Consider the following 14,549-nt stretch of genomic DNA (forward strand, 5'->3'; position numbering starts at 1 on the left):
TTCAAATTATAAACGTAAAACCCTATTATGTATAATGAATTCGTTAAAAATCAAAACGTGATTATCCGTATTTTATACATAAGCTTCTCTAGAGAAATTTCCCGGCTCAATGTTTTCAATGTGCACTTCAAACAAGTTAGAATTTGATCTTTTGTTGAAATTATTAGTAGATTTATTAAATTTTTCAGAAAATCTTCAAATGTTATTTTTAAATTATAAATTTTTTTTTAATAATAATTATTATATTATTAATAATAATAATAATATATAACATTATTAATAATAATAATATTATATAATATTATTAATAATAATAATATTTTATTTTTAATCTAATATATAATTTTGAAAGAGACTTTGTATGTACATATGTATGTATGTATGTAAATTTTAGTTCGTACAATCCATGACGTTTAATTTAATAAAAAACAAATGAATATTCAAATAAATTTAAATAAAATAAAACTATTCAAATAAATTTAATAAAATATTTACTATTAGATTAGCCATGTTTAAGTGATTTATATTACAAATACCGAACGAAGCCGGGTAAAACCACTAGTAAACAATATTATGAAGAATAATTTTTCATAAATACTATGATTTAAAAATATTGAATTTTTAGCGCATGTTAGCTTTTTATAAATCTGATCGAAAATGTTAAAACGGTGCAAATATATACATTTCAAATGTCTTTAATTTATAATTAACCTCAAATGTTGTGAATATAGAATGTATTGGGTTAAAAATGAACAGATTACAATTTTTCAGTAATAGAATTTCTCTTTCGGCGAAGAAAACCTTGAACGGAGATTCGGAAAATTGTAACCCAGAATATGATTCTGCTTAAACGTACACACGCAAACATCAAAGCATGCTCTCTCACTTTTCTGCAAACGTAAAATGTCTTGTGAACCACAGCTTACATATGTATGTATATGAGTACATATACCGTCATAACAATTTTGAAGAAAGTGATAATGCCGTATTCGTTTCCCACTAAATAGAACGACATTTGTAGATTATATTATATAATGATATTCTTATATACACTGTACATATAAATGTATGAATATCATTATTTAATATATAGTGTACAAATTAGTTATTAAAGAATTACGATATGTATATAGGTAAATGTACACTGTCCCACTTGCTACTAACTTAAATGACTTAAAAGCATCCATAGTGAGAAAAATGAAATGAAAAACGATATTCAATTAATTGACTCATAATATGGATTACTATCTAAAAGTTGACAATAGCATGGTGGAGAGTGTCAATCATTTAAGATATATTGGGTCTTAGCTAGGTGAATCGTGTGAAAGCAATCAGAAATTCGGGCTAGTGTGGAGAGAGCAAAAGCTGCATTTCTTTAAATGTTAATTTTCTAACCACATCTGATTTCCGCGTAGCACTCCAACTTCACCTTTTTCAATGTTAAATTTTCAGCGACTTGTATGGGATAGAAGCATAAATCCTGACATATGCCATATGTAAACAAAAAGTTGCAGGACTTCGAGATGTAAACATACAGAAGGATGCTGAAAACCTCATGGGGAACCAATACCGAGGGGCTAGCCTTAATGGGAAAACATGTAGAAATCAGTGGGGAAATCAGAAGTCAGTGACCCCGCCTGCAGATGCCGCGATGTGAGGAGGGGGCATTTTTCACAAATTTTTAAACTTCTGTAATTTCTTTCTGTTTCATTTTTTTAAAACCTATATTTTTCAACGTATTTTCATCTCATTTTATTGTATGTAAGTAACAATAGATGAAGTTTTGTGATCATGCGAAAATTCGAACTCAAGATTTTGACTGATTCGAACTCAGAATCGATCATTGATCACGTTTTCATGATCTAAAAAAAATGTGTGTGTGTGTGTGTGTGTGTGTGTGTGTGTGTCTGTGTGTGTGTGTATTTTGGGGATATTTTTAACACCGTTAGTCCTATCGAAATGAAACTTAGTATCGGTTAATGAAATTCTTATTGACACGTCGAAATTTTTTTTCAAATTTTTAAGTTGACCGGAAATGGTACCTCCCCTTATATGTAGGTGTCCTCTTTTTTTTAAGTTTTTGAATTCAATTATCTCCCAAAAAACTAACTGAATCAGACTGAATTTTTTTTAAATATGATATAAATAATAATTTTTTTAACCTTATATTTTTTAAATATTTCTATCTGAACCGGAAGTAGTACTTTTACTCTAGAGAATCGAGGTTTTTTATGTTTTTCTCAGAAAACTTTTGGTTTATTGAACTCAAATTTCATATCTAAAAGTTTAAGCTTAATACCAAGTTATATATAAAATTTAGTAAGTATCTGTCAACCGGAAGTGGCTGTTTACTCTTGTTCGATTTTTCTTCCACTATTTTTTTCGACCCCTTAAACATGTGTGTTCGTCTCAAAAAATTCAAGTATAATTCTTGTAGCAATGTGATGAAAATAAAAAAAATTTATTAAATTTTATAAACCAGAAGTGGGATTTTTTTCACTTAGAAAGGGTGAAAATGTTGTGCCCACTACTCTGTCCACACCCCTGAACGTATTAAGCTAAAAATTTATATTTCTATCCTTTATGTACTAACTTAGAGCTGGTAGGATTTTGGTCAGAATTTGTTAACCGGAAGTAGTATTTTTTTTAAAAACAATATTTTATTATTTTTTCATTATTTTATTTTGACCTTTTAAATTGTTTTAAGCTTCTTGATATTTATTGTGTATAATAAAAATAGTAATTTTAAGTAAAAATAAAAAAAAAATACTTAATTTAATGAACCGGAAGTGGGATTTTTTTCATCGTAGAAAGGTCAAAAATGTTGTGCCCACTACTCTGTCCGCACCACTGAACGTATTAAGCTGAAAATTTATATTTCTATCCTTTATGTACTAACTTAGAGCTGGTAGGGTTTTGGTCAGAATTCGTAAACCGGAAGTAGTATTTTTTTTTTTTAAACAATATTTCATTATTTTACTTTGACCTTTAAAATTATTTTTATTTTCTTGATATTTAATGAGTATGATACTGATAGTGATTTTTAGTAATAAAAAAAATTTGAACAAAATCAGACAACCGAAAGTAGAACTTTTGTTTTGTGCAAGTTTCCATACATTTGCGCTCAATTTGTATCGCTATCATAGTCATCAGTTCAATATCGAATTTTGTTTTGTAACCTTCTTATATTCCTCAAATACATAGATAAAGTCATGGGTTGGTCACACCCGAATTTTTTGTGTTAAAACGACAAAAAAAATTATATTAGGCGTGAAAACCAATAAAATTTGCAAATTTTTCGTTGTCAGCATTGACAGTTGGGAAGTTTTTAAAGAAAATTCAACATCAGTTACTTTAAAGAGATTGTGCCCTACTCGTTAGTCGCCCAGATTAGATTCCATCAATGCACTTCGATATACATATACAGAATATATAGTTTTAAAATATCTAACAGAATTAATTTTAAAAAGTAAAAGACAGGATCAATACTCAGAAGCAAGGGGCCTAAAAAAGATAATTTCGAATTTATTCTCATAGTCATGATTGTTGATAAAATTATTTGGCCTTTCAACCTTGTTTCAAAGCTCCTTCAATCAAAAAACGCCGATATTATCAGTGCTCAGTCTATGATTAATATTATGAGATCAGTCATTTTAGCAATATATTTGAGGAATTCATAACAACTTTCAGCAAAATGGAGATTAGAGCCAAAATTAACTTTGAATAGTCAATCTCTTGTCTGAAAACACAGATCCATTAAAAAAACTTTGATGCGGCACTAAATGTGAACTTAGTGCAACTGAAAGTTCGTTTCACGACATTTAATGACATTGTTTCAAAGTTCACTTTCCTGCAAAAAGAAAAACTCTTGTTGAGTTATCAGATGACAATTTCTATCATGAAGCCGACCAATATGTCAATGACTTTGATAAATCATTGCTTAATAAGGTGCTTGATTTCCGTTCGTGCTTAAAATAAATAATAAAAGGTTGTAAAAATAGAGAAGATCGTCTTAAAGAATTAACAGTGATTTTATTATTGAACATAAAAGAACTAATATGATTAATTTTAACGTAATAATTGAAGTTTTTGCCCATGCGAAGTCCAGAAAAAAAAATTTTTACATAAAAAAATGTATGAATTATTCTTTTGGACTGAAGTTATTGTACTGTAAGGAAATAATTCTTATTATTATATATAAAGACGCTACTCTGTGTGTGTGTGTGTGTGTGTGTCCTAACGCTAGCTAACGCCGCTAGCCGAACATAATAATTAATCGAAAAAATCCTAAACTTTGAATAAATTCATTCGAAATGGAGCCCGCGTACCCTCGCAAATATCCTCTTATAGGTATACCTGAGTTCAGAGAGTTAGCAATACATAATAATAATTTTATTTAGCAAGGTTTTGAATCATTTTTGTTTGTTTCATTTGTTTTCATATTAAAAAATTAAAAATATGTATATATATATATATATATATTTTTTTTTTTAATAAAAATTAATTGTATTTTAACGATATTTGAAAAATAAAATTAATTCGAATTCGCGGATCGAACCTGGCCCTATCTGTTGCTCGACTGAGCTTTAGACCAGTAGACCATTTATATATGTATAAGGAGGGATGCCTTAAGATATCTTGTGGAGTGAAGTAAATAGGCACAAATTAATGGATATATCTTGAGCACGGTACGCTCCGTTCTACCAACATGCAATATCTCGAGACTCGTTTTCTCAACTTTTCGTCTGCTTAAACAGGAGTATGTATATTGTATACAACAATTTTTTTTGTGTATATGTATGCAATATCTTTAAGGTCAACGCAGTCGGGGTCGGTGAATAGAAACTTCGAATCATGAAGCTTGAAGAATTTTCGGCAAAGGTGTGACCTCAGCACCCGAACACTATTTATGTGGAACAGTCGTCGATAAAATAAGGATGGAAATTCTAGTTGCCAACGTTCTCGTAGAATACTGCACGTGAAGAATAAGAAGATATATGTATAAATATTGATCGTATCAAAATTAAGGTCCACCTAGTCAAGGTTGAAGACACGGTTTTGTGATATTTAGTTTGAATTTATCATAGCAATAGCATAGCAACACTAAAACCCTAGCAACATTAAGTATTTTTAGGATTCTTTCTGCTGGATGAGAGACGTTTGTTTTTTCACGCTAAAGACTTCCTATATTTGTGTCATTTGTCTTAGCAGCTTAATGTCAGATTTCCAAGTGCGGCGAAAGAATTAAAGTTAAAGCACTTCAAAGGCGAGAACGAGGATAATTTATCAAAAGTCAAAAGTCAAAGTGAACGCTGGAACGTTAAGTTTTTTTTATTTTTTTATTTCATCTTCAATGAAAAATAGCCTTTGAGTTTTCAAGGCTTCATTTATGAAAAAAATCGAATGTTACCAAACCACGATTTTATCTATGTATTTGAAAATAATAAGAATTATAAAAAACAAAATTCGATAACACACACACACATTCACACATACTGTTATATATACATATGTACATTCGCACATACGGAATATTTTCGATACAAGTTTGAGCGCCAAGGAGGAAAACACTAGGGAAAGTATTTAAAGAATACAAATATAAATTTGCAGCTAAATACGTTTAGAAGTGTGGAAAAATTCGTATGGTCACAACATTTAGACTTTTTAAAAGGAAAAAATCTCACATCGGAATATCAAATTTGTTAATTAATTTATCTATGTATATACATATTGTTACGTACGCCATGGATTGAGCGAATTGTACTTAGACCAACGGATATCTGTTATCGGTTAACTAAATGCATGCACTTACTTCCAAAGATTATATCTGGACTCTAAGTGCATTTAGGCTAAACAATGACCGTTATTAGTTAGTTCTCAGAATCGGTACGGGAAGACCCATTGTCTTGGAAATACATATCCGAATACGTGACTATACAACAGGTAAACAGATTAGGCGTCCTGAGAGATCTACCCTTTATAAGGCGATACGTAGGCGATATAATTCAGTCTGGACGGAGCAGTGACAGTGTGTGTAACTCCTTTATCATCAATAAATGCTGTGAAACGACTGTTGGCCTTTTACTTGGATCCTCCACCCACCCCGACGCAACACTGGTCGTCAGAAGTGGGATCCAAGATGGGCCGTGGAACAAAGTCACCAGCGAAGGAAGAGAAGCTACAGCGAAGCCATCCTCGGGAGCTGTAGGAGAGAGTTCGAGCCATGGAGACACGAAATAAAAAAATGCAGTTTTCACTGCAACACACAGAATCGGTCATCACATATTCGGTTGTCGAATTGCAGTTATCACTGCAACTCGACTTTGACATTATCGGCGGTGGCCACCGAGAATTCATCGGGATGACGGAAGGAGGTTACGAAACGGGAGGTTTCGTACAAGTGATGCCGGGAGAGGACAACTTGGGGCGCTGTCAAGGGCAACATCGAGGAGCAGCATCCGGCAATTGCAGAGTCATCCAAAGGGCGACCGGGACGAGTGCAGTTCACCGGTCCACTTACGCCGCAAGTACCAAAAATTAGCGGCTGTTGGGGACGACGATCCACGGGAAAGCATCGTCGTCAGAAGAGGAGCGGAGAGCAGGAATGCGGAGGAGCAAGAATTCATCGGGATGACGGAGGGAGGTTACGAAACGGGAGGTTTCGTACAAGTGCTGCCGGGAGAGGACAACTTGAGGCGTTGTCAAGGGCAACATCGGAGAGCAGCATCCAGCAATTGCAGAGTCATCCAAAGGGCGACCGGGACGAGGGCAGTTCGCCAATTCGCCGCAAGTAGCAAGAATTAGCGGCTGTAGGTGACGTCGATCCACGGGAAAGCATCGTCGTCAGAAGAGGAGCGGAGATCGACTACAACTGAGAGATGTCGATTACAAGCCACTATTCCCTTCAACTGTTTGTTGACGGCAGATGTCAACAAACTGGAAAAAAATCTAATTGGAAACTAGTCGAGTCTAATTGGAAGAGTCGGAAAGTAAAAGGATTGAAATGGAATTCAATCGGAACCATGCAACGGCAGAGAGGCACATTTATCAGATTGGATAAATATTGGTTGGTCAGTCGGCGGAGTCAATCAAGTCACTTTTGGGAGGAAAGAGGCATCGCTTCAGAGGGAATGGCAACAGAAGCACGTTCTGGGTGGAACGTTGGTCTGCAGCAGGATGCTGGGCCACATGAGAGGAAGACGGGGCCACCGCAACAAATTTGGACGTTGGGGAAACGGGCGACTTGGATCAACCACGTGAGGGCATTTGAAACCGAAGAAACGCCAGATCGCGACTTCAACGAGAGAGAGCGGAACAATTGATATACGTCAACATCGAAAAAAATCTAGTTGGAAACTAGTGGAAACACGAGTACCTGAAAAAAATACATGGACAGTTGCAGCAGTGTTTAGATCATCTCGCAGATGTAACGGGAAAATACATCAGAAAGAAATGGATTTCAGTTGGGTCAATGGAACGGAAAAGAAGCACATTCAACAGAGTGGCAGACTGTTGGGTGCACATTTACCAAGGTCAATGGAACGGAAAAGAAACACAACCAGCAGAGTGGCAGACTGAGGTGTGCACATTTTCCAGGGTCAAGGGAACGGAAAAGAAGCACCACCAACAGAGTGGCAGACTGAGGGGTGCACATTTTCCAGGGTCAACCGTCATTTTTGTGAGGATGGTGGCGATTCTTTTGGGACATGGCTTTGGAGCACGTTCTGGGTTGAACGTTGGTCTGCAGCAGGATGCTGGGCCACATGACAGAGGAACACTGGGCCACCGTAGCAAATTTGGACGATGGTGACACGAGAGACATGGACCAAGTCACTTTTGTGAGGATGGGAGCGATTCTTGTGGGACATGGCTTTGGAGCACGTTCTGGGTTGAACGTTGGTCTGCAGCAGGTTGCTGGACCACATGACAGGAATACGGGGCTGCCATAGCAAATTTGGACTTTGGTGATACGAGCAACATGGACCAAACACGTGAGAAATTTTGGACCGAAGAGCTAACAAATAATGATTTCCAAATGTAGAAGATGGGATGACTAATTTTAGGGGATTAGAAATGTAACTGTAACTGTTTCCATTGTAAAAGGGACGTAAAGTGAAGTGTAACGAAAGTTTAATGTAATTGTTTCCATTATAAAGGTGACGTAAATTGAAGGGTAACGAAAGTTTACTGTAATTGTTTCCATTGTAAAGGTGACGTAAATTGAAAATGTAACTGTAATTGTTTCCATTGTAAAGGTGACGTAAATTGAAGTGTAACGAAAGTTTAATGTAATTGTTTCCATTGTAAAGGTGTCGTAAATTGAAGGTTAACGAAGGTTTAATGTAATTGTTTCAATTGTAAAGGTGACGTTAATCTAACTGTAACAGAATTAGAATTGTAAAGGTAACGGTAGTAGAATTTAAATGTCATTGTTTCCATTGTAGCTGTAAAGATAACGGCTGTAATTGTAAATGTAACTGTGACTGATATCGGAGATAAATGTAACTACTGTAGATTTATCAGTTATGATTTGTTGGTCAATCGGGACGATTTGACCTAAGAGGGAGGCAATGTTACGTACGCCATGGATTGAGCGAATTGTACTTAGACCAACGGATATCTGTTATCGGTTAACTAAATGCATGCACTTACTTCCAAAGATTATATCTGGACTCTAAGTGCATTTAGGCTAAACAATGACCGTTATTAGTTAGTTCTCAGAATCGGTACGGGAAGACCCATTGTCTTGGAAATACATATCCGAATACGTGACTATACAACAGGTAAACAGATTAGGCGTCCTGAGAGATCTACCCTTTATAAGGCGATACGTAGGCGATATAATTCAGTCTGGACGGAGCAGTGACAGTGTGTGTAACTCCTTTATCATCAATAAATGCTGTGAAACGACTGTTGGCCTTTTACTTGGATCCTCCACCCACCCCGACGCAACAATATTAACAATATATGAAGTTTTGTGATCATGCAAAAATTCAAACTCGAGATTTTGACTGATTCCGTTTTCATGATCTAGAAAAAATGTGTGTGTGTGTGTTTGTGAATTTTGGGTATTTTCTTTTGAACACCGTATCGAACAGAAACTTAGTATCGGTTACAGAAATTCTTATCGATAAGATGCAATTTTTTTTAAATTTGAGCGAAAGTTTTCAAACTCACCAAACTCGAGATTATTTATTTACTTAAATAGGCACACATACAGAATCATATATATAAAGACGGTAATCTGTGTGTGTGTGGGTGTGTGTGTGTGTGTGTCCTAACTCTCGCCGAACATAATGAACGAATCGATAAAAATCGATTAATTCATTTTTCGACGAGACGACTTTGTCGCGACTCGAACCGATCACCCCAAATAGCCTGAATATGGGTCTAAATTGAGCTAATGGTCTCGGACATCACGCCAAATCCAATTTTCCATTTCGACTTTTTTTTTAAACATTAATTGAAATATTCCTTCTCGCCATATAAAAAATACGTAATTTTAATAATTTCATTTAGCGAGGTTTTGAACCATTTTTTTATGTATTTATTTTCAATTTAATTATAATTATAATTTAAATTATTTATATTTTGACGATATTCGAGAAAAAAATTGATTTCATTCACCGCGGGCGCCGGGAATCGAACCTCGGACCCTCCGATCCAAACGCAATGGCCCTCACGAGCTCGCGTCGCATGCCATATCCTCGTCCAGAATACGTGTTGTAAATACACATCATATGTATATGCACGTAATTTGTTATGTGTAATAATAATATTCAACGTTACGAGGTCAATGACCGTTTGTGTATAATCGGAAAATATTACATTTTGTTAACGTTAACTTTAAGAATTGAAAATTATTACAAATAAAGAATTGAAAATTATTACAAATAAAGAATTGAAAACTATCTATGAGAGTCTACGAAAATAACGGTTCCGGTTCCGGATTTTTTTTTTAGTTTTATACGGGTATATAATAATTTTATACCCATGCGATGATATTTCATCGGGCTATTCACTAGTAAAATATAAAAATAAAGTTGTATAATGAGACAAAAAATAATAATAAACAGAAATAAAAATATAATATTTCATTTACAGTGAGCACCACATGGTGATATAAAAAAGTAAAATTACAAAAAACATCAAGATTAAAAAAAAAAGAAAAGAAAGACAATAAGGGTGAAGAAGCAAATCAACCACATATTATTTTCTTCGCCTTTGTCCTAAAAATACTAAAAGAGTCACTAAAGAGGTCAGGACAATCATCTAAGCTATCGTAAATACGGCATATACGAATGATTGCACTATTGAAAGAAGTGTTGCTTTGACAAATTTATTTATTTATATATATATTTTATTGAAATTGGTGGATAAAAAAGATTTGTGCATCTGGTGAATCGGGCATTAACGTTAAAATTAATTTCACTTAAAACAGATGTGTCAAGAATACTATTAGCAATCTTATATAAAATTAACAAATCAGAAACCCTTCTGCGCTGAGACAAACTCTGTCATTATAAGATGGTAACAGTTTTTTAAGACCAGTCTTATATTATGACTGATTTGAACTCAGAATTGATCACTGATCGCGTTTTCACGATCTAAAAAAAATATGTGTGTGTGTATTTTTGAATACCGTTAGTCCTATCGAACTGAAACTAAGTATTGGTTACTGAAATGATTATCGATACGACCAAAATTTCAAATTTTTATTGATTTTCCTTCCACTATTTTTTTCAACCTTTTAAATATTTGTGCTTTTCACGAGAAAATTCAATTATAATCCTTGTATCAATGTGATGAAAATAAAAAAAATCACTCACTTTAATAAACCGGAAGTGGGATTTTTTCCTCTTAGAAAAGTCAAAAAAATTGTGACCACATGATTTTTTCCACACCCCTGAACGTATCAAGCTGAAAATTTACATTTATATTCTTTATGCACTAACTTAGTGTTTATAAGTTTTTGATCAGAGTTCGGAAACTGGAAATAGTAATTTTTTTTAACAATATTTCATCATTTTATTTTGACATTTTAATTTTTTTTATCTTCTTGATATTTAATGTGTACAATATTTATTGTGATTTTGAGTAATAAAAAAAATTGTACAAAATCCGAAAACCTGAAGTAAAGTAAGTCTCCCTACATTTGCGCTCAATAATATTCATTAAATTTATCGGAAAAAACTACAATTAATACACGACATAGTTAATATCTGCATTTGTATCATACTTACGCTTGTGTTGTGTCCATCGAAAGTGTAATCAATTGGCTCCGATTGAACAATCATCACCCACAGTAATGGCGAAAATATGGAAAATGCTATAATCCAAAGGAGAAGTAGCACCAAGAGAGCCCATTTCCATTTAGGTTGTGAAGGTGTGGAAATTGGCCGTGTTATAGCCAAGAACCTGCCGACAGCCATTGCGGTTATGGTGAACACACTGGCCGCCACGGCAACCCCTAAAACAAAATACATTTTTAAATACAGGGCCAATGAGAGGGAGGGGGGTAGTGGGGGGAAAAGGACATGGGCACGTACTATTCGAGGGGCCCCGTGTCGGGAATCGTACCTGTTATATCATATTTTCTTTCTTAATTATTTTAAAAAATAACAACCAATATATAGGTATTTTTTTTAATTGTTCTGATAGATTTTTCGCATATTAAAAATATGTACATATGTACATACATATATATCTATAAAATCATTTTTTTGTTGGTTTGTCATAGGGCCCGAAATATTTTTTCCTAGGGCCCGGAATTTCTCTCGGCGGCCCTTTGTACATATGTACGTATATGTATTATATGTATGTAACAAACCAGGTATTTTTCAAAAAAAGTATTTTGGAGTAAAAAGTAAAAAAACATTTTGGAACACCAACCATTATATAATCATATAGTCAATATCATATGTACATTTATACATATGTATGTACGTACATATGTACATATGTATGTACGTACATATGTACATACATTAGGCCATCAGATTTTCATCGATGGAACTAGTGGAAAACTTTCGTTCAAGAGAACGTTAAATAAAAAATTTCATTGATTTTAAACTACATGCATATGTCCTGTGACTCCAACTAATCGATTTATGTACATATGTATTTCGATAAAATTTTGATTTTCTCTTGAAATCTCTTTTTCTCTTTCAAATCTCGTTTTCTGGAATAGTTTCGATTTTTTACGATTTAAAAAAATAAACGCTCAATATTCATCTATTGCAGTTTGATTCAGTTTAAAATTTGATTGACTAACGAGAAGTCAAAGTCGCCGTTTGTCGGAAAGTCCCCATACAAAGCAATCGACGTTCACACGTTTTCTTCAGAAAATCGTTATTACTTTATCTTTTTTTTCATGTTTCCGTAATTATTTTGAAAAAAAAGAGTTTTTTTTGGGTATATACGTTTAATTTCAACACAAAAAATACCCAAAAAGCTTACAAAAATATGAAATATAGGCAGGCCAAAATTATATAGCACAAAAATGTCGGGTTTAAAGTCAAAACAGGTCTTTTTGGCCTCCGTACATTTCATAAAATTCCTAATTTTTTAAGTTCAGATTAAAAATATATACTTAAGGAAGTTTTTGCTGTAATTTTATTTAAAAAAATAATCACGGAACATGAAAAAAATGACGATTTTCTGCAAAAACGCTTCCTTCATACTAAAACCTGTTGCGTGCACATTGTATGAAAACTTCCTGGCGAAACGGCGACTTTGGATTCTCGTTTATCAGTCAAACTTATAATAATCGACCCAAATAAACTTCAATAATTATGTATTGGGTGTTTATTTTTCTTAAATAGGGAAAAATCGAAACTATTCTCAAAGAAGAGATATATGAAAAAACCTAATTTTCCAAATTTTTTGTCGATATTGGTTGGAGCTACTGGAAATTGTTTAAAATCAATATTTTTTTTAATTTAACGTTTCCTCGATATGATGAAATTTTTCGCTAGGTCCATCGATGAAAATCCAAAATTCACGTTTTTCGCTCAGGCCTAACCTACATACACGCCTCACATACACCACATACTATTCCGAAATATTTTTTAATGTAAATATAAATCAATCCCCTTTTAAATATTGTGATATTTTAGTTACATTTTTATACATCCATATTTTTCAAAATCTTTCAAAACCGTAAAAAAAACGGCCCCGTTTACAATTAACTAGTCAGACTAATTATGCTAGTGATTTTTTTTTTCCATTAGTTAAACCATCTATCATTACGTAAATATTACATATTATAATAAACCATAATTAAACACACTGAATAAATAGTGATACGTTATTAATTCCAATATCGGTTTTGTAAATTTGAGACACGAGCACACTGTTCAAACTTTGCAAGGGATGTTGTGGTTATCGCTAATTAATTCATCTTAATTCAAACGATCACGATTTCCAAAATAGTCGAACACACATATATGTACATACATAACTTATACACTATAATAATCACCTTGCATATAGCCAACGATCTTGCATATTGGCGAGCCGAAATACCAAACGAGAGTTATAGCTTTGACCACTTGAACTGGCATACACAATAGCGTCACCATCAAATCAGCTACTGATAGATTCACCAGGAAGACGTTCGTCACACTAAAACAAATCACATAATTTTCTTATTATTACAAGTATTTATTTAATTCCTTTTACATGTCCCATAATATTAATAAACAACAAATGTAAAAAACATTGCAATATAAACGTGTTTTACTATTTTCATCGATGGACCTAGTGGAAATGTGTTTGTCATTTTAAATTGGCACCAATTTTAAAACCTAAAATTTCTAATATTTCGTATGATTTAAATTTTGTAATAACCCATGATGCGCTAATAATTATTCATTTAATTATTATAATATACATAGCTTATGTAATTTATTCGAAAAAACTATCTAAAAATCATTTCATAAGGGCTTAGTTTATTATTATGAATGTATATATGTATATAAAAAATTCGAAAGTCACCAACCCAAGACTGTATTAATTTGAAGAATATAAGAAGGTTACAAAACAAAATTCGATAATTAAACATACATACACGTTCACACATACCGGCTATGAGAGCATTTTCGATACAAATTGAGGGCAAAAATAGGGAAACTTTACACAAGACAAAATTTATACTTCCTTTTGTCCGATTTTGTTCAATTTTTTTTACTACTTAAAATTATTATAAATATTATAAAGATAAAATATCAATAAAACATACATAAATCTCAAAAGTATCGAATTTCGTTTTTTATAATTCTTATATTTCTTAAATGCATAGATCAAGTCGTGGTTTGGTCACATCCGATTTTTACTTTATCTATGTACGTAGTAACAATAGACGAAGTTTTGTGATCATGCGAAAATTCGAACTCGAGATTTTGACGGATTCGAACTCAGAATCGATTATGATCACGTTTTCATGATCTAGAAAAAATGTGTGTGTGTGTGTGTGTCTGGCTGTGTGTCTGTGTGTGTATGTGTGTCCGTGTATTTTGGGGATTTTTTGAACACCGTCAGTCCTATCG

At 33.3% G+C, this 14,549-nt stretch overlaps 2 protein-coding genes across 3 annotated transcripts in view; one reads left to right on the plus strand and one right to left on the minus strand.

Moving 5' to 3' along the window:
• Positions 1–8,911, plus strand: part of LOC143914228 (uncharacterized) — a 151,072-nt gene extending 142,161 nt beyond the window's left edge. Inside the window, exon 2 of the mRNA XM_077434381.1 lies at positions 8,474–8,911. The gene's annotated coding sequence lies outside the window, so the exon portion shown is untranslated. The remainder of the gene's footprint in view (positions 1–8,473) is intronic.
• The window catches only part of LOC143914291 (neuropeptide FF receptor 1-like), a 97,232-nt gene that overhangs the window by 59,827 nt on the left and 22,856 nt on the right, over positions 1–14,549 (minus strand). For both annotated transcript variants that reach the window (XM_077434467.1, XM_077434459.1), the window contains exons 3-4: positions 13,484–13,626; positions 11,244–11,470 (exon numbers count right to left, since the gene is read on the minus strand). In XM_077434467.1, coding sequence (XP_077290593.1) covers positions 11,244–11,470; positions 13,484–13,626 — 370 coding nt within the window. The remainder of the gene's footprint in view (positions 1–11,243; positions 11,471–13,483; positions 13,627–14,549) is intronic.

Source organism: Arctopsyche grandis, chromosome 1 (genome assembly GCF_051622035.1).
Source record: "Arctopsyche grandis isolate Sample6627 chromosome 1, ASM5162203v2, whole genome shotgun sequence".
Lineage (NCBI taxonomy): Eukaryota > Metazoa > Arthropoda > Insecta > Trichoptera > Hydropsychidae > Arctopsyche > Arctopsyche grandis.